Raw genomic sequence first — 18,652 nt, 5'->3', positions numbered from 1 at the left:
ATTGGCCCTTTATGCCAAAGTACTGCACAATTGTAAGAGGTCACACATTTCCCTACACCAAAAGCTCTGGGTGCTTGTTATGATGCAGGAATGGAGCATCAGGGGCAGTCTACAGTGCCAGGGTTTTTAGTAGCAGGGATAGAGCTGTCAATCCAGAAAGCAGTGGAATTGACTAGGTGTGGCCAGATGCTAACTGACAGGCTAGAGCAGTGGTTCTCAACTCCTGTCCTCAGGACCCACTAACAGGCCAGATTTTAAGTATTACCTTAGGGAGATGCAGACTAGAATACTACAATCACTGGGCAGCAAATTATATCACCTGTGATGTGTTTCAGTTATCTTGCAAACCGGCCTGTTGGTGGGTCCTGAGGACAGGAGTTGAGAACCACTGGGCTAGAAGCTTGTGAATCAGCAGTGACAATACTAATATCCACACCATCGCAACATCTTCTCGCCCACTGTAGGGCAAGCAGGAACTGCTGGCCAGGTAGCCCAATGCCAGAATGGGATAATGCCCCATTGTGCACAGCTCATTTTAGGTACTAAGCATAATAATGGTTATGATTACCTGGTAAAGCAGACATAGAGCACAATAATTAGGCATATCAACACTAAACATGTGATCGGAATAATGATATTTTTCAGATCCAGTATAGTAAGTCTGTAATCTGTAAAAAAAAAAAAAAAAAAGGGAACAGGAAAATTATTACAATTTAATGACAATTTTAATATACATTTTTAATTTCCCAATAATAAGTAGAAAAGTGTAAAAATATCTACACACACTTCTGACAAATTTGATGCTATTTTTGATGCTATTTTGTTCTGCACCAAAATATCTCCATCACCTTTGTGGTTTTAGGCCTCGTTCGATTACATCCCTGTCCTATGCAGGGCTGTGTTTTTCCGGTACAGGGATGCACAGAAGTTAAGTGCATCACCATGTCGGCAGTCCTATTGTATTCTATTAGGACACAGTGGCTACATGGACAGGGGGTGATGAGGCATAGATCAGTCTTCAGAGGGCGCAGCTCGTGTGAATGAGCCCTTAGCGATAGATCATACCCAAGGCAACCTAGTGCAATGCTTTTGCACAGAGCAGCCCCGATCCTCCTCTTCTGTGGTCCTTCGCCAGTGCTCCAGGCCCCTCCTCTTCACTTTCCATGGCCTGAAACACTCGTGGACATCGCTGGGCAGAGAGGGACCTCAGGTAAGTATGAGGGGGGGCTGCTGCACACAGAAGGCTTTTTGTCTTAATGCATAGAATTCAATAAGATAAAAAACCTTCTGCCTTTACAGCCCCTTTAAAGTTTTTTACCTTAATGCATTCTATGCATTAACCACTTCCATACCAGGCACTTCCCCCTTTCCTGTCCAGGACAATTTTTAGCTTTCAGCGCTGTCACACTTTGAATGACAGTCATGCAACACTGTACCCAAACTTAATTTTTATTATTTTATTCCCACAAATAGAGCTTTCTTTTGGTGGTATTTGATCACCTCTGCGGTTTTTCATTTTTGCGCTATAAATGAAAAAAGGCCGCCAATTTTAAAAAAAACAACCGATGGGCACTGATAGGCAGCACTGACGGCACTGATAGGGGTCACTGACAGCACTGATAGGCGGCACTGATGGGCACTGATAGGTGGCACTGGATAGGCAGCACTGATGAGGAGCTACTGACAGGCATTACTGAGTGGCACTGATTGGTACTTTTTTGGGCACTGATCGGCACTGTTGTGGGCACTGACAGGCGTTTATTTTGGGGACAGGCTAGCAGGTGTTGGGCACTGATTGGCAGCTGATGGGCACCTTTCGATTGGGGCTGCGCTGATAATCAATGTGCTGATCATCAGCACAGACCCCCCCTCTGACAGGGAGAGCCGCCGATTGGCTCTCCCAGTCAGGGTGAACCGAGGGAAGACATTTATTCATGCGATGATTATTCACACGATGATCACCTGTGATTGGTCACAGCTGTTCATGTGGAAAGAAGCCTCTGTCAGAGGCTCCATACCACGATTGGAGTTGCGGTGTGTCAGACTGATCTGATGTGGGCCGGCTGTGTTATCCTGATCACTTCATATGACGTCCGGTCTGGATATCACAACCACTTTGCCGCGGTCATTCTGTGATATGGTGGGCAGCAAGTGGTTAAGGTAAAAAAAACTTCTGTGCTGCAGGATCCCCCGCCCCCCCCTTATTGTTATCTAAGCCCAATCACTGATGTGCATAAGAGCTCTCTGCTGTCTCCCTCCTCATTGGGCAGATTGATAGGAGCTGCTGTCAATCAAATGATATGATGAGGGAGCAGGGGATGGGGCCGAGCCACCTGCTCTGTGTCAATAGAGAGATCCCACACTGGTGCCCCCTTAACGTCTAAAAAAACAGCACAGCAGTGGCGCCACTGGTTGCCGCTGCTGTCAATCAAAGTCAGACAGCCAATCAGGGGAGAGAGGGGGCGGGCTGGGTTGGGGCTGCGTGACTGAATGGACACAGGGAGTTGTGACTCGGCTCGGGTGCCCCATAGCAAGCTGCTTGCTGTGGGGGCACTGAACAGGAGGGAGGAGTCAGGAGCAAAGAAGTGGAACCCGAAAAGGAGATGGATATATAAAAGGGCACAATGGCGCCGCTTGTTACACCTTCACCATGCTGAATGATCTCTTGGGCGGCGGTTGTCACAATGTAGTTATATACTAATGGTATGTGCTTGCTGTTTTCTTGTTACTTTCCTAGCCTTTATGGTAGTGACTAGGGATGGGCAAACGGTTCGGCCCACACTTTCGCTGTTCGGACGTTCGACAAACAGCCAAACAAACGGGTTGTTCGACCGTTTGTTGCCCCCCCCCCCAAACCGACCACAATGCATTGCGGCGCTGAACAGTGCATTGCAAGCCCTGATTGTTTGAAGCAGTGAAAGCTTCAGCCAGTCAGGGCACAGAGCACTGTCAGAATCATGACTGGACACTGTCATCATGACTTTATCCAATCATAGCTCATTCTCGCCCCACAGTATAAAAGTATTCTTTCAATGGCAACCATTTTTAGTGAGATTTCGGTGTGGAGAGAGATAGAACAGGGCTCTGTTCAGTGCTATTAGTTAGTGTGCTATACTGTGCTATTTTGCTTCAATTGTGAGTGTAGTGAGGAGGACCATCATTCAGCTTTGCATAGTGTGCAGCTAGAGTAGGGACAGCCCAGATAGTTTCACTGTAGTGTAGTGAGACCGTGTCATTCATACATACATTAGTGTAGAGTAGGGACAGCTCAGATAGTTTCAGAGTAGTGTAGTGAGACCATGTCAGTAATCTTTACATTAGCGTATAGCTAGAGTAGGGACAGTTCAGAAAGCATCAGTGTAGTGATGGTTGAACACCATCTATTTGATTGCGTTACTGCCAGTTTAATGCCATTTACATCTGTGTGGGTTACTGCCAGTTTTACGCCATAAAGTTTTGTATGCGTTACTTCCAGTTTAACGTCATATAGTTCTGTGTGCATTACTGCCAGCTTGACGCCATATCATTTTGTGTGTGTTACTGCCAGTTTAATGTCATATAGTTTTGTGTACGTTACTGCCAGTTTAATGCCATATAGTTTTGTGTGTGTTACTGCCAGTTTAGCGCCATTTACTTTTGTGTGCGTTACTGCCAGTTTAACGCCATACAGTTTTGAGTGTGTTACTGCCAGTTTAACGCCATATAGTTTTGTATGTGTTACTGCCAGTTTAATGCCATATAGTTTTGTGTGCGTTACTGCCAGTTTAACGCCATATAGTTCTGTGTGCATTACTGCCCGCTTAACGCAATATCATTTTGTGTGTGTTACTGCCAGTTTAACACCATATAGTTTTGTGTGTGTTACTGCCAGTTTAAGGCCATATAGTTCTGTGTGCATTACTGCCAGTTTAACACCATTTACTTCTGTATGCGTTACTGCCAGTTTAATGCCATTTACTTGTGTGCGTTTCTGCCAGTTTAACGCCATATAGTTTTGTGTGCGTTACTGCCAGTTTAACGCCATATAATTTTGTGTGCATTACTGCCAGTTTAACGCCATATAGTTCTGTGTGTCACTGTACGCTTAGCACATTATATTGCAGTATATTATAGTGTATCCGTGGAGTGTGTCTGTGTAGTGTGAGTACTCAAATTAAAGTGCACCAAACACCTCTTTACATTGATTAACATGCATCTACGTACAGATTTCAACTTCTTCTTTACATTTGCTTATAAGCACCGCCCCCTCCCTCCAAATAATGTCTGGGAGGACAAGAAGAAGCAGACATTCCCTTGGCACTGTAAGGGGGCCAGCAAGAAATGTGTCCACAGGCAACGCTGGACGTGGTGGTCAGTCCTCAGGCAGGGCATCATTTCCTCTGTTTAGTGAGTTTGCCCGTGCTATCCAGCCACAGCATGCAGAGGAGGTGGTGGACTGGCTTACTAAACCTTCCTCATCCTCCTCATCCTCCGTCATGCAAGCAGAGACAAGTGTGCAGTCCCCCGCAGTTGCCAGAGTGAATAAACCTGCCTCCTTGTCCACATCTATTCCTGTCATAGCCCCAACATCAGCCATTGAGGAGTCAACTGAGTTATTTGACCACAGTGTCAGCCACTTGCTCCTTGATGATGCCCAGCCATTACTGGATTCAGATGTTGGTTCTGAGGTTGAGGATGACAGGAACATGAGCCTAGAGAGAGAGAGGGACACTGGTAGACAAATTGTCATTCATGTACCCCAAGCCACAGTGTATTACCAAGTTGTCTCCAGTGGTAATGATGAAGATGGAGGAGATGGAGATCATGATGATGATGATGATGATGAGGTCACTGACGCGAACTGGGTGCCAGATAGAGCAGAGGAGGAAACTGAAGGCACAACCCCAAGGAGGCCGACATCAAGAAAGAGTAGAGAGCTGCCACCCTATTCCATCACATTCTGCAGCTGTTATCTCCCGGCCCACTCCCCAAAGCTCAGCTGTCCGGGCCTTTTTCAGCACATCTGCAGCAGATCCCACTGTTATTATCTGCAAACTGTGTCTCAGGCACATCAAATGAGGCAAAAACACCAACCATTTGTGTACCACATGCTTAACAAGGCATTTAACATCCAACCACTCAGCCTGTTGGCAAGAGCACCTAAAAGCCACACAAAAGGGGCACAAATCTATCCCTCCTTCTCCTCCTCCTTACACACTTCAGTCTTCCCCTGCTGTACCGAGTCATTACCTCTCAGTAGCCTCCACTGACAGGGATGATGGTATAGCACAGGTTGTGCCAGGTCCTAGCAGCACATCTGCCAGCAGCACACCACCAGCTGTAGACTGTAGCCGGCAAATTTCTCTGCCCCATCTGCTGCAGCGGGACAAAAAATACAGTCCCTGCCACCCACATGCCCAGCGTCTAAATGCAAGCTTGTCAAAGCTGTTGGCTCTCCAACTTCTGCCCTTCAGCCTGGTGGATTCTGCCCCCTTCCGTGAATTCACACAAAGTGTTGTACCACAATGGCAGGTTCCCAGTCGCTACTACTTTTTACGTACGCCCGTTCCATCTCTCTACCATCATGTGGAAGGGAATGTTCTGGCATCATTGGGCAAGGCAGTCAGCCGTAAAATCCACCTTACTGCTGACACATGGTCCAGCAAGCATGGGCAGAGACGATATACTGGGTAACGCTGCTTGCAACTTGAAAGGATGCAGGACAGGGCTCGGTGCTGCAGCTTGTTGTGCCCCCACGTTTCCATACAGCTAGTGGTGATGATGCCAGACCTATGAGTTCTACCCCCTCCTCCTCCGCCACCTCCATGCCCTCCTCTGCAGAATTGTCCAATGAACATCAGGTACCCCCTAAGCATTCAAAGAGCTATTCTCAGAGTCAAGCTAAAAGGTGCCATGCAGTGCTTCAGCTAGTGTGTTTGGGGAACAGGAACCACACCAGAGCAGGGATTCTTCCAGCTCTGCAGGGACAGGCCCAGAGGTGGTTCACACCATGCCAGCTGGAGCCAGGAATGGTGGTGTGCGATAATGACTCAAACCTCCTGTCCGCTCTTAGACAGGGAAAGTTGACACATCTGCCATGTCTGGCACATGTCCTCAATTTGGTGCTGCAGCGTTTTCTAAATATGTAGGATTTAGGGTTGCAAAGATGTGCTAAAGCTGTCCAGAAGAGTCTATAGCCATTTCAGGCTGTCATACACAGCCAGTGCTCGGTTGGCTGAAAATTAGCGGGAAATCCATCTGCCCATAAACAGCCTGATTTGTGACATGCCCACTAGGTGGAACCTGACTTTGTCAATGCTGCAGCGGCCATACATGCAGCAGAGGGCCATCAATGAGTACTTGTGCGAATACGGCACAATGACAAGCTCAGACTGCCTCAGCTTTGTTTCCCCACGCCAATGGCTGATCATTAAGGATGCATGCACTGTATTGTCACCATTTGAGGAGACCACAAGGATGGTGAGCAGTGACAGTGCATGCATCAGTGACACAATCCCTGTTATGATGGGTGGCATTATGGAAAAGGCACTGGAGGCAGAGCAGCAGGAGGAAGAGGAGGACTTCCTTTCCTCTCAAGGCCCACTTTATCCAGACACCATCATTCCTATGTCACAGAACACACAGGAGGAGAGAGGGGAGGAGGATGAGGTGGAGGATTATGGCACTTTCATAGTCTTCGAAGAAGAGGAAGACATGCGTCAATCTCTAAGAGATGGCTTTCCAACCCCAGGACCCTTGGGAGTAGTATGTGGCTGGGAGGAGGAAATTCCAGATTCTGTCATTCTGAGTAACCCCGAGGAGTCTGCATCTCAAGCCTCGGGAAATTTGAGGCGCGTGGGCAACCTCATGCTTCAAAGCTTGTGAAAGGACCCAAGAATACGTGGCATAAAGGAGAAGAATGATTACTGGTTGGCCACGCTCCTTGACCACCGTTATAAGGGGAAGGTTTCAGAACTCATCCCGTCCCCACAGAGAGTGCAGAAGATAAAATCTCTTGAGGACACATTAAAGAGGATTTTATTGAAGGTTTTTCCTGACTCCAGTAGGTTACAGTGTCGTGAAAAACGTTGTTTTGAGTGTTCTGTTAGTCAAGAGAGGAGTGTTGGAGAAGGCGTCCGCCTAAGTGAGGCATTTCAGATTTTTTTTAGTCCTCACTGCCCAGGGCTGTCAGCTTCCACATCTCATCGGCAGCATCTGCATCACATGGTGGACGATTACCTCAGGGTCAAAACAGAGATGGAGAGCTTTCCAGCTGACGATCCACTGACTTACTAGGTCATGAGAATAGACCACTGGCCAGAACTTGCCCAGTATGCTATTGAGTTGGGCTGCCCTGCATCCAGCCTGCTTTCAGAATGGGCATTCAGTGCTGCAGGAGGTTTTGTTACTGATCATAGAACGCGTCTGTCCACAGACTCCGTGGACCATTTGACTTTGATAAAAATTTATCAGTCCTGGATTACCATCTATGAAGCCCCTGATGCCGATGTCATTGATTAAGTCTTTTTGGGATGTGGAATCTCTGCAGGACTTAGATGGGAAGGCGCAACCGACACCCAAAGACCAATTTTTATGCAAAGTGACACCAGAATGTATTCAAAAACTCTCTAATCTTGTTCCCATCATACACACTGTCTCCCCAGCTGTTGCTGAGCAAAATAAGGGCAGCTTGCAGGGAACATATCTTTTTTTTTGGCTTTATAAATGCAATTAGTGCTGCAGCAGATTCTAGACATGGTACAAATCTGCCACTTTACATGTAGACTAAGAGGACCCCCCAGGCACTATATTGGAAGGAATTTTTCATTTTTAGGCTTTCACTTTAAAAATAAAAAAATCACTGCTCATTTAAAAATGATGTTTTTCACAAACTTTTTTTTTATTGATACATGTCCCCCAGGGCAGTACCCGGACCTATAACCATTGTATGCCCAATTACCTGCATATAAGCCTTCAAAATGGGCACTTTTGATTTTTGACGTTCGGGTCCCATTGAATTTAATGGGGTTGTTGAGTCCGAACTTTCGCAGTGTTCGGAAGTTCTGGTGAAAACCGAACGGGGGTCTGTTCGGCCCATCCCTAGTAGTAACCTAAAGTCAGGCTGTGTTACAAATGTTTGATTATGGGATTGTCCCTTTCTTTTATAGATCAGGATACATCACTACCCCTGCTGCATCACAGCTGCAGCTATTGAGAACCAATGTTCTCTAAATGCTTTGAAGTTCTGACTGTCGTATAGGATATACAGGCTTATTATATGCCTCACCTCTACCCAGTTTATCATACTATCTCTGTAATCACTGCCGAACCGGGTTCTTTATTGTATCCACTAATATGGGTAAATTAGATATTCCCATGTTATAGCTACGATTCTTGCTGTATAGTTTGCAAATGTTTCCAACACCTTCAGTATTTAACTCTATATATCTCTACCATCCATTATGATTATATAGACCAGTTATACATGTGATGGCATATACTAAGTTTAAATTTGTTTAGCTTTCTTATTATTTTTTCAAACTGTATGAAAGACTTCTGTCCTGTCACAATTATCCATGGCTACACTGACTTTTTGATGGTATACATCCACCCATTATCACATCATCCTCTCAGTTGCAATCCGTCTCCTCTGCATTGGGTTCGTTTGGTCCCTATCTTGTGTGTGGGTTGACAAACAGTCAGCATTTGTTACTTCAATACCTGTTATATATTGAGTATTGATGGGCACTAGTCTTCCGTTTTAAAGATTTATTGTTGTTTATTATTGTTGTTTATTCAATTTATATAGAATGTATGCCTAAGCTCCTGAAGAAGCGTTCATACACGTAACATGTAGAGCCGAGCTACTGCACATTTTGGTCTACTCATACCAAGCCAGCTAGAACAATTATTATTGTCTCAACAAGGACATCGTTATGATCATTCAGGATTCATTCTTGGTGTATGGGTTATGTGCTGAAATAGTATACAGGGAATTCCTACTTTGCAAAGTTTTTGAATCATTGTTTGTCTGGATGTCCTTTTTTAATCAATTCGTAATAAAAATATATTTTTCTTTAATACCTTGTACCTCAGTGCCTTTAAAGTCCAGTACCATTTTCTCCAATAATATCTTCAAATGAATGGGATGCATATGTATTTTCTTGGTATCCACAGTACCACTCTGTGGTGATACCTTAAAATTCTCTATTTCATCTTGCAAACCTGGCCAGTTAGTGGGTCCTGAGGACAGGTGTTGAGGACCACTGATCTAAGACTACCCTTCCACAGACTAACAATGCTGCTGTGTAATTTTACTGCAGAGCAAACAATGTTGTCACCAGTGGCGGTACGTCCATAAGGGCGCACGGGCGCCACCCCTCTCTCCAGCCACCCCCTCTATGACCATTTGATGGGCACAGTGGCAGCATTTGATGAGCACAGTGGCAGCATTTGATGGGCACAGTGGCTGCATTTGATGGCGCAGTGGCAGCATTTGATGGGCACAGTGGTTGCATTTGATGGCGCAGTGGCAGCATTTGATGGGCACAACGGCAGCATAGCGTTTGATGGCACAGTGGCAGCGTTTAATGGGTACAGTGGCAGCGTTTGATGGGCACAGCGGCTGCGTTTGATGAGCACAGTGGCTGAGTTTGATGGCACAGTGGCTGCGTTTGATGGGCACAGTGGCTGCGTTTGATGGCACAGTGGCAGCATTTGATGGGCACAGTGGCTGCATTTGATGGCGCAGTGGCAGCATTCGATGGGCACAATGGCAGCATAGCGTTTGATGGCACAGTGGCAGCATTTAATGGGCACAGTGGCAGCGTTTGATGGGCACAGCGGCTGCGTTTGATGAGCACAGTGGCTGAGTTTGATGGCACAGTGGCTGCGTTTGATGGGCACAGTGGCTGCGTTTGATGGCACAGTGGCTGCAATTGATGGGGGTTTTTTTCAGAATTTTTCAGTTTGTTTGCACCCCCCAAAAATTTTGAGCACCACTGGTTGTCACCCAGGAAGTAGAAAAATAGCAGCTCTACTGGCAGGTTGAAAAGATAATAAAACAATGTTACAGTGAGGGTGCAGGGAATGACGAAATGATTGCAGTAATGCTAGTGACACAATGCATCATACAGTATATGCAAATTTTCATTTTGTCTATAAGTTTGGTCAACTCACATCGTATTCAACCGTTTTTGAATCATAAAGGTTATCAGTAAAACCACCATCATCTCTTTAAAGCCTTGTGCACACTGGGCATTTTGAACACTGCTTTTAGAGGTGTCTTGTGGTTTTTTTTCTGCCTCTGAATGCCCCTCAATGTTAGCCTATGTCAGTGTTTCTCAACTCCAGTCCTCAAGGCACCCCAACAGGTCATGTTTTCAGGATTTCCCTCAGATGAAACGGCTGTGGTAATTACTAAGGCAGTGAAAGTGATCAAATCACCTGTGCAAAATAATGGAAAACCTGAAAACATGACCTGTTGGGGCACCTTGAGGACTGGAGTTGAGAAACACTGGCCTATAGGCATGTGCAATTCGTTTCGTTCCGAATTCGTTTTTTAACGAATTTCGACAAATTCGTTAATTTGGGAATATCCGAATGAACGAAAACCCATTTAACGAATTTTTTCCGAATATTTGTAAATTCGATAAAATTGGACATTCGTAAATTCGGGCATTCGTACATTCGTACATTCGCAATTTACATTCGTACATTCGTGCATTCGTACATTAGTAATCTAGTGAATTAGTAAATTTGTAAATTCGAAAATTCGGAAATCTGAAATAAAAGTTAACTAATAATAACTTAACTACTAGTAATTACTAGTAACGTTTAATTTATAGGTATTGTAATTTCCTTTTAAATTTGGCTGTTCGTGAACGTAACACATACAAATTTATCCAAAGTTATGAATGATACGAAAAAACAGAATGGAACGTAATGAATTAATAATAATAAATAAATAATAATAACAATGTTTTATTATTATTATTGATTATTAATTTGTTCCATTTGTTTAGATGCAGCATTCGTTTTGGATAATTCGTAACTTCGGTTAAATTCGTATTTGTTACGTTCACTGACAGTCAAATTTGAAAGGAAATTACAATACCTAGAATTTAATAGTTAGTTACTATTTCAGATTTTTGAGTTTTCGGGTTTTTGGATTTTCAAACTTCGAATTTACAAATTTCCGAATTTTCTAATTTACAAATGTACGATTTTACGAATGTACGAATTTACGAATGTACAAATGTAAAAATGTATGAATGTACGAATGAACGAATGTACGAATGAACGAATGTACGAATTAACGCATTTACGAATCGCGATCATAACGAATGACCCAAAAAACGAAAAAAATAATAAACTAATTAAACGAAAACGAAAATGAACGAATTTTTTGGCGGTGAACATGTCTACTGGCCTATGTGTCCATGCACACATAGACGTTTATGGGTGTCTAAAGGAAAAAAAAAAAACGACTGACGCGCATAAACACGTATAAAAATGCATTTAAGTGCTAGAATAAATTAATACATTTGGCCAGAAAAAATTCTGGCCAATTAAATGAATACATGTCCAGACGCTTGATGCACTTAAACGTGTTTCAAAAAACCTTGCTGTAGACGTGTTTTTAACGCTACTTTTCTTCTGCCAGGAAAAAAAAAAAAATACCCTAAATTGTTACCATTTCTCCACTCAGCTTCTGAGCTCCATTCGCTCCAAGGTCCACTGAATCCTTGGTTTTCTGTTGGCTTGGTCCTGACCCTCACTACATATTCTTCCCCTCGTTTTAGTTGTCGTTTGTGGAATTCATATCTGCACTCCAAATGTGTAAGCCAATCCTCTTTTGCCTGAAGAACAGATTTAACCAGTCACATCAAATGTTACACTATATGTACAGATGCTACTTGGATGAAACAAATATACACATTAAAGCGGAACTGAAGTCAAAATGAAACAATTTGGAAGGAGGCAGGCTATTTTTTGCACAAGGGTCATGTAATGTCTATTATACAATAATAAAAAATGACTTGCCTGCTCACAGTGTTTTGTAGACTGTACACTGACATGTGCATGCGCAGCTCAGTTTACATTTTTGCCGCAGTGCCTGCATGCTAGGGTGACTGAACTCCCGCGTTATCCTGCACAGGCCAATCACGAAAGCCAAAGACTAGCAGCTGGATGAATTAAGAGGAGGTAACTATTTGCAGACTTTAGTTCCACTTTGAAGCCCCTGGGGAATGTAAAATCCTCCCTTACAATGGGGATGCCCATCCGCTGCAAGGGAAGAATGCTCATTTAGGTTTAGGAGCTTGAAAAAGAAGTTTTATTTACCCAAAACTCTTCTCCCCCAGCAGCCAGCACTCCCTTCTTTTACCCAAAGTTCCCATGATGGACTGTACCTCAGTGTACTGTTGTCCAAAGCAGAGCTATGGGGTCTGCATTGTATTGACAAATATCAGAGGAGCTGTAACTGCCGCTATATAAGGGGAAAAAGCTTGCAAGGGCTGATCTAGCTGTGCAGAGGAAACCTGAGGGAGCAGAGTAGGGGGTAAGTAAAAGTGCTTTTCTATGTCCCATAAAGCTAAAGCATTTAACCTTTGCGGTGCAAGGGTATTCCTAGTGCAAGGGAGGATTTTTTTCAGTTCAGCTGTAAATATTAAAAACATATTTTAATTTTACAAGGTCATAAAAACATAAAATTAAACAATTTTAGTGCTCATTCATGTTGTTGTAGCTACTTCCACTTCACCCTAAAAATACCAGTCAGCTGGTTACATTCATCGGACGTACACAACACAATTGCTTCATATTTTGCAATGTTAATAGGGTGTTACTCTTTACATGTTTTGCAGACTATATGATCATTTTCTTTAGGAGGTGTGAAGATACACTATACTACAAAAATTATTGGGACGCCTGCCTTTACACGCTCATGAACTTTAATGGCATCCCAGTCTTAGTCTGTAGGGTTTAATATTGAGTTGGCCCACCCATCACAGCTTCAACTCTTCTAGGAAGACTGTCCACAAGGTTTAGGAGTGTGTCTATGGGAATGTTTGACCATTCTTCCAGAAGCGCATTTGTGAAGTCAGGCATTGATGTTGGACGAGAAGGCCTGGCTTGCAGTCTCCACACTGATTCATCCCAAAGGTTTTCTATCGCAGTGCTTCTCAACCTTCCTAGTGCCGTGACCCCTTGATAAAATTTCCCAAGTTGTGGGGACCCCTAACAGTAAAATTATTTTTGCTGGTCGCGTTTGCTGGCACAGTGGCGGCGTTTGCTGGCACAGTGGCAACAATTGATGGGCACAGTGGCTGCACAGTGGGACGTTTGCTGGCACAGTGGCTGCGTTTGGCACAGTGGTAACAATTAAAGGGCACAGTGGCTGCGTTTGATGGCACAGGTGGCAACGTTTGCTGGCACCATGGCGACAATTTATTGGCACAGTGGCTGCGTTTGGCACAGTGGCAACAATTAAAGGGGTCAGTGGCTGCATTTGATGGCACAGTAGCTGCGTTTGATGGCACAGTGGCAACGTTTGCTGGCACAGTGGCAACGTTTGCTGGCACAGTGGCGACAATTGATGGGCACAGTGGCTGCCCTTGGCACAGTGGCAACAATTAAAGGGCACAGTGGCTGCGTTTGATGGCACAGTGGCGGCATTTGCTGGCACAGTGGCGACAATTGTTGGGCACAGTGGCTGTGTTTGATGGCACAGTGGCGACAATTGATGGGCACAGTGGCGACGTTTGCTGGCACAGTGGCGACAATTAATGGGCACAGTGGCTGCGTTTGGCACAGTGGCAACAATTAAAGGGTACAGTTCCTGCGTTTGATGGCACAGTGGAAGCGTTTGCTGGCACAGTGGCGACAATTGATGGGCACAGTGGCTGCATTTGATGGCACAGTGGCGGCGTTTGCTGGCACAGTGGCGACAATTGATGGGCAAAATGGCTGCATTTGATGGCACAGTTGCAGCGTTTTAATGGGGGTTTTTTTCTGATTGTTTCAGTTTGTTTGCGCCCCCACCACTGATTTATATATAAACGTTGCGGTTGATTCCTCAAAAGTGGTTATTCCGTGCCAGTGCTAGATACACAAAGTGTATAGCTTCCAAACATGTATCTAGCACTGGCACGGAATAACTACTTTTGAGGAACCAACTGGGACGTATATATATATATATATATACTACGTATATATATAAGAACACCTGTGACTTCTGGTAAGTCAGACACACAGGAAAAGCTGACAAGACAACATTTTTTTTATTATGGAGATATATATATATATATATATATATATCTCCATAATAAAAAAAATGTTGTCTTGTCAGCTTTTCCTGTGTGTCTGACTTACCAGAAGTCACAGGTGTTCTTATATATATATACGTCGTATATATATATATATACGTCCCAGTTGGTTCCTCAAAAGTAGTTATTCCGTGCCAGTGCTAGATACATGTTTGGAAGCTATACACTTTGTGTATCTAGCACTGGCACGGAATAACCACTTTTGAGGAATCAACCGCAACGTTTATATATAAATCAGTGGTGGGGGCGCAAACAAACTGAAACAATCAGAAAAAAACCCCCATTAAAACGCTGCAACTGTGCCATCAAATGCAGCCACTGTGCCCATCAATATATATATATATATATATATATATATCTCCATAATAAAAAAAATGTTGTCTTGTCAGCTTTTCCTGTGTGTCTGACTTACCAGAAGTCACAGGTGTTCTTCTTCTTCAGCAAGTTTCGTTGCCTCCCTCTTGGTACACTCGTCCGCAGCAAGCGGATTTCGGTGGGTGTACAAAGATGTCCGCTTGCCGACTTCTAAGTCTAAGCCTTACTGCGGACGAGAGTACCAAGATGGCGGCGACGGAACGTCACTTCCGTGTAGTCCCTCCTCTCCAGGAAGTGACATCTCGCTGGCCGAGACGGACGGACTCAGGCAGTAACTTCGGGTCTGTCTCGGCCAGCATTCGCGACCCCCTGGAGAATGGGCAATCGACCCCCCAGGGGGTCGCGACCCCCAGGTTGAGAACCGCTGTTCTATCGGGTTGAGGTCAGGACTCTGTGCAGGCCAGTCAAGTTCCTCCACCCCAAACTCGCTTATCCTTGTCTATATGGACTTTGCTTTACTTCCTTCACCTCTCCCCTAACCTCTTTACATAAGTGTTAATGTAGCAGCACAGGAAGGAGTTATGGGGAAAACTCTAGAATGTCATTTTGAGTGACAGATCTGAGTCTGCTGGGGCTGCTGAAATCAAATTAAAAATGGCAGCACCCAGCGGCAGGCCATTTGAATGTCTACATAAGGGAGGCTTTTACAGGTAAATACATTCCGGCAACTTGATTGCTTCTTCTTAAATCTTTATTGAGCACTAACAGCAGTTAGTTAGTCATATGAGGAAGGCTCCGACCGAAACATGTTAGCACTTTAGATGTCGCACTGCTGTTAGTGCTCAATAAAGATTTAAGAAGAAGCAATAGAGTTGCCGGCATTTCTTGCTATTTTGATGTTTATGGAACACAACAAGCCTGAGCACCGTTATTCAGCTCATCATTCTACAATCATGCAGTAGAGCTTGGGTGAGTTTTTGTCTACTTTACAGGCAAATAACATGCCTAAAATATGTTAAATGCACATTTAATCTTATGGAAAGTTTTTTGTTGAAATGAATACTCTGGTGGCAGGATCTCTTTAAAGGAGATGGTGGAGCCAAATAAAGAAAAGGCAGTTTAGATGCTGTGGTCAGTTCTATGTGATGCAATGTGCCCAAGAAAACAAAACTAACTGAATTTTACCACTTTTCTGCCTTGCTTGAAGAGGATCTGTACATGATAGGACAGCCTGGTTCGGATAAAGTTGCGCTCATAACCGATATTCCATTGCACTAGAACGTTCTCTTCTTTTTGAAATTCAATTCGGACATTTGATGGAGCACTTGGCTTAACTGTGCAAAACATACAATAAATAACATTGTTTCCACAGAAATAAGCAAGTTACAGAGGAAGTGAATACAGCACTAAGATAAGATTAAGACTATTGCAGTGAAATAGTTGTTTCTCAAGTATGGTCAGTTTGTTGTTAAAGTGATCCTGCACAGAAAAGATTAAAACATTTGGAGTTTTCGGGAGAGGTCAACAATGGCAGCATAAATATTTCTTTCAATATAACTTTTCTTTAAAGAGTAACTGTAAAAAAAAGTCTGTCTTGCAAACAGTATTATAAAAGGGTGCACTAATTGGGGCCCCCTTTCTTTAGATTGTGGCCTCCCCAGCCCCATTTTATAATATTAGTGATTTTCTACTATTATAACTATAGGCAGTGGTATAGGGAGTGCTGTCTCTAAATGGTAATGAGCTGTTCCATTGGGATCCAATGGGAACACCCAGAAATTTCTGGAATTCCAGGGATAATGCATAAAAGGGGCTGCAGAGGCTGGGACTTCCTCTTTGACCCATCCAGCTGAAGAGCTATCTGACCCCGTGAGTTCTCTGTGCAGAATTTTTTTACCTGTCATGAAGTTCCTGGTCCGCCGGGTCTTGGAGAAGGTGGGTGAAGAGGGGGGCAAAGAGTGGCTGCGCAGGTGCCTGGCACTGGTGTCGGGAGAAGAGCCAAACACGTCGGAGGGAGGAGACAGGAGTCTGGAGAAGGGCGCAGAGGGAGAGGGGAGGCGGCTTGGTCAAGAGGAGGAGCGCGGCGGGCAGAGAAGGGGACTAAGGAGCCGTATACCACCGGAGTGACAAGTGCAGGTCTCTGAGGTGAGAAGGGAGGACCGTGCACCGCCAAGCAGGGGAGCTGAGGAAGTCGGAGGAGTGGCTGGGCGGAGCCGCCGTGCCAGCAAGAAGAGGCGAACATATTCACCGTCCCTTGCCAGGAGAGGTGGAAGAAGATGGGGAGCTAGGCGCCCAGCAGCAAGTGAACCGAGAGGGTGGCTGCCTTCACCACCTGTTTGTGAAAACACTGACAGACCCGCTCTGCTGACAGAATGGAATAGTGAGGAGAGAAGCAGTGAGAATGGCTTCAGGCATATGCAGCAAGAGCTTGATCCTGTAGAGGCACGGGAGAAAGCAAGTCAGAATGTACCAGTTAACCCCTCAGGGCCTGGTGAGTTGCTGCATTACTCTGCATTATTTGAATTAGTGGGCTCTCTCTCTGCTCTAGTTAAAAATCTTTCTCCTTTAGCGCAGACTTTTGCAAATGCTGTTACTCCTGTCTTTGCAAACGTTACTGAACCTATTAACCCTTCTTTTGCTTCTCTAGATGTATTATCCATTCCCTCCCATTCTCCTGTTGTCATTCCCACGAAGGTTAGGAGTTTAGATAATGTAAGTCCTGTATTGCCCATACACACGCCTAACATGTCTGGCAGGCTGGGGGTACCTGAAGCTTGCTTAAAGGAGACCATGCCCTGCGAAGTTTCTCCATTGGGATATCATTTACCCTTATCGGTGAAGGAAAAAATATGGAAAGGGGAATTTGTGTATGTGTTGTCCCTCCTGCCCTCTCACAATGAATTTGTGAGCAAGGCCAATAAAAAAGGGGATGAGAAAATGGAGGACAATAGGAGCAGGCCTGTACCCATGTCATTTATTAATTGGCTGCAAGCTTATTGCATTTTCTCTAGCGTTATGGCTGAGAGATGCCCGGAGTTGTGTGGTGGATTGTTCCAGCATTTGGATCATGTGCTGGAGGCATACAGGAATTTTGGTGGCTTAGGGTGGTACTCGTATAATGAATCTTCCTGGCAGAAACTTTCCATTCACATCGCTCTTAAGTGGGGAATTAAGGATGTGGGACTGTGGCTAAATTTGATCCTGTCTCCTAAACAAGAGGCGTTTAACCACTTGAGCCCCGGACCATTATGCTGCCTAAGGACCAGAGGTCTTTTTCCAATTTGGCACTGCGTCGCTTTAACTGCTAATTGCGCGGTCATGCAATGCTGTACCCAAATGAAATTTGCATCCTTTTCTTCCCACAAATAGAGCTTTCTTTTGATGGTATTTGATCACCTCTGCAGTTTTTATTTTTTGCACTATAAACGGAAAAAGACCGAAAATTTTGAAAAAAAATGATATTTTCTACTTTTTGTTATAAAAAAAATCCAATAAACTAAATTTTAGTCATACATTTAGGCCAAAATGTATTCGGCCACATGTCTTTGGTAAAAAAAAATGTCAATAAGCATATATTTATTGGTTTGCGCAAAAGTTATAGCGTCTACAGACTAGGGTACATTTTCTGTAATTTACACAGCTTTTAGTTTATGACTGCCTATGTCATTTCTTGAGGTGCTAAAATGGCAGGGCAGTACAAAACCCCCCCAAATGACCCCATTTTGGAAAGTAGACACCCCAAGGAAATTGCTGAGAGGCATGTTGAACCCATTGAATATTTATTTTTTTTGTCCCAAGTGATTGAATAATGACAAAAAAAAAAAAAAACATTTACAAAAAGTTGTCACTAAATGATATATTGCTCACACAGGCCATGGGCCTATGTGGAATTGCACCCCAAAATACATTCAGCTGCTTCTCCTGAGTACGGGGATACCACATGTGTGAGACTTTTTGGGAGCTTAGCCGCGTACGGGGCCCCGAAAACCAAGCACCGCCTTCAGGATTTCTAAGGGTGTAAATTTTTGATT

At 44.3% G+C, this 18,652-nt stretch overlaps 1 protein-coding gene across 2 annotated transcripts in view; it reads right to left on the bottom strand.

Annotated features, from left to right (window-relative positions):
• LOC141148903 (uncharacterized) overlaps nucleotides 1–18,652 on the bottom strand; it is a 104,145-nt gene that overhangs the window by 38,400 nt on the left and 47,093 nt on the right. For both annotated transcript variants that reach the window (XM_073636753.1, XM_073636754.1), the window contains exons 5-7: nucleotides 15,807–15,955; nucleotides 11,675–11,840; nucleotides 569–668 (exon numbers count right to left, since the gene is read on the bottom strand). In XM_073636753.1, the coding sequence (XP_073492854.1) occupies nucleotides 569–668; nucleotides 11,675–11,840; nucleotides 15,807–15,955 (415 nt within the window). The remainder of the gene's footprint in view (nucleotides 1–568; nucleotides 669–11,674; nucleotides 11,841–15,806; nucleotides 15,956–18,652) is intronic.

The sequence above is a fragment of the Aquarana catesbeiana genome, linkage group LG06, assembly GCF_042186555.1.
Source record: "Aquarana catesbeiana isolate 2022-GZ linkage group LG06, ASM4218655v1, whole genome shotgun sequence".
NCBI classification, from domain to species: Eukaryota; Metazoa; Chordata; class Amphibia; order Anura; family Ranidae; genus Aquarana; species Aquarana catesbeiana.
Note: the sequence above shows the minus strand (reverse complement) of the source record. Positions and strands in the feature narration are given on the sequence as shown.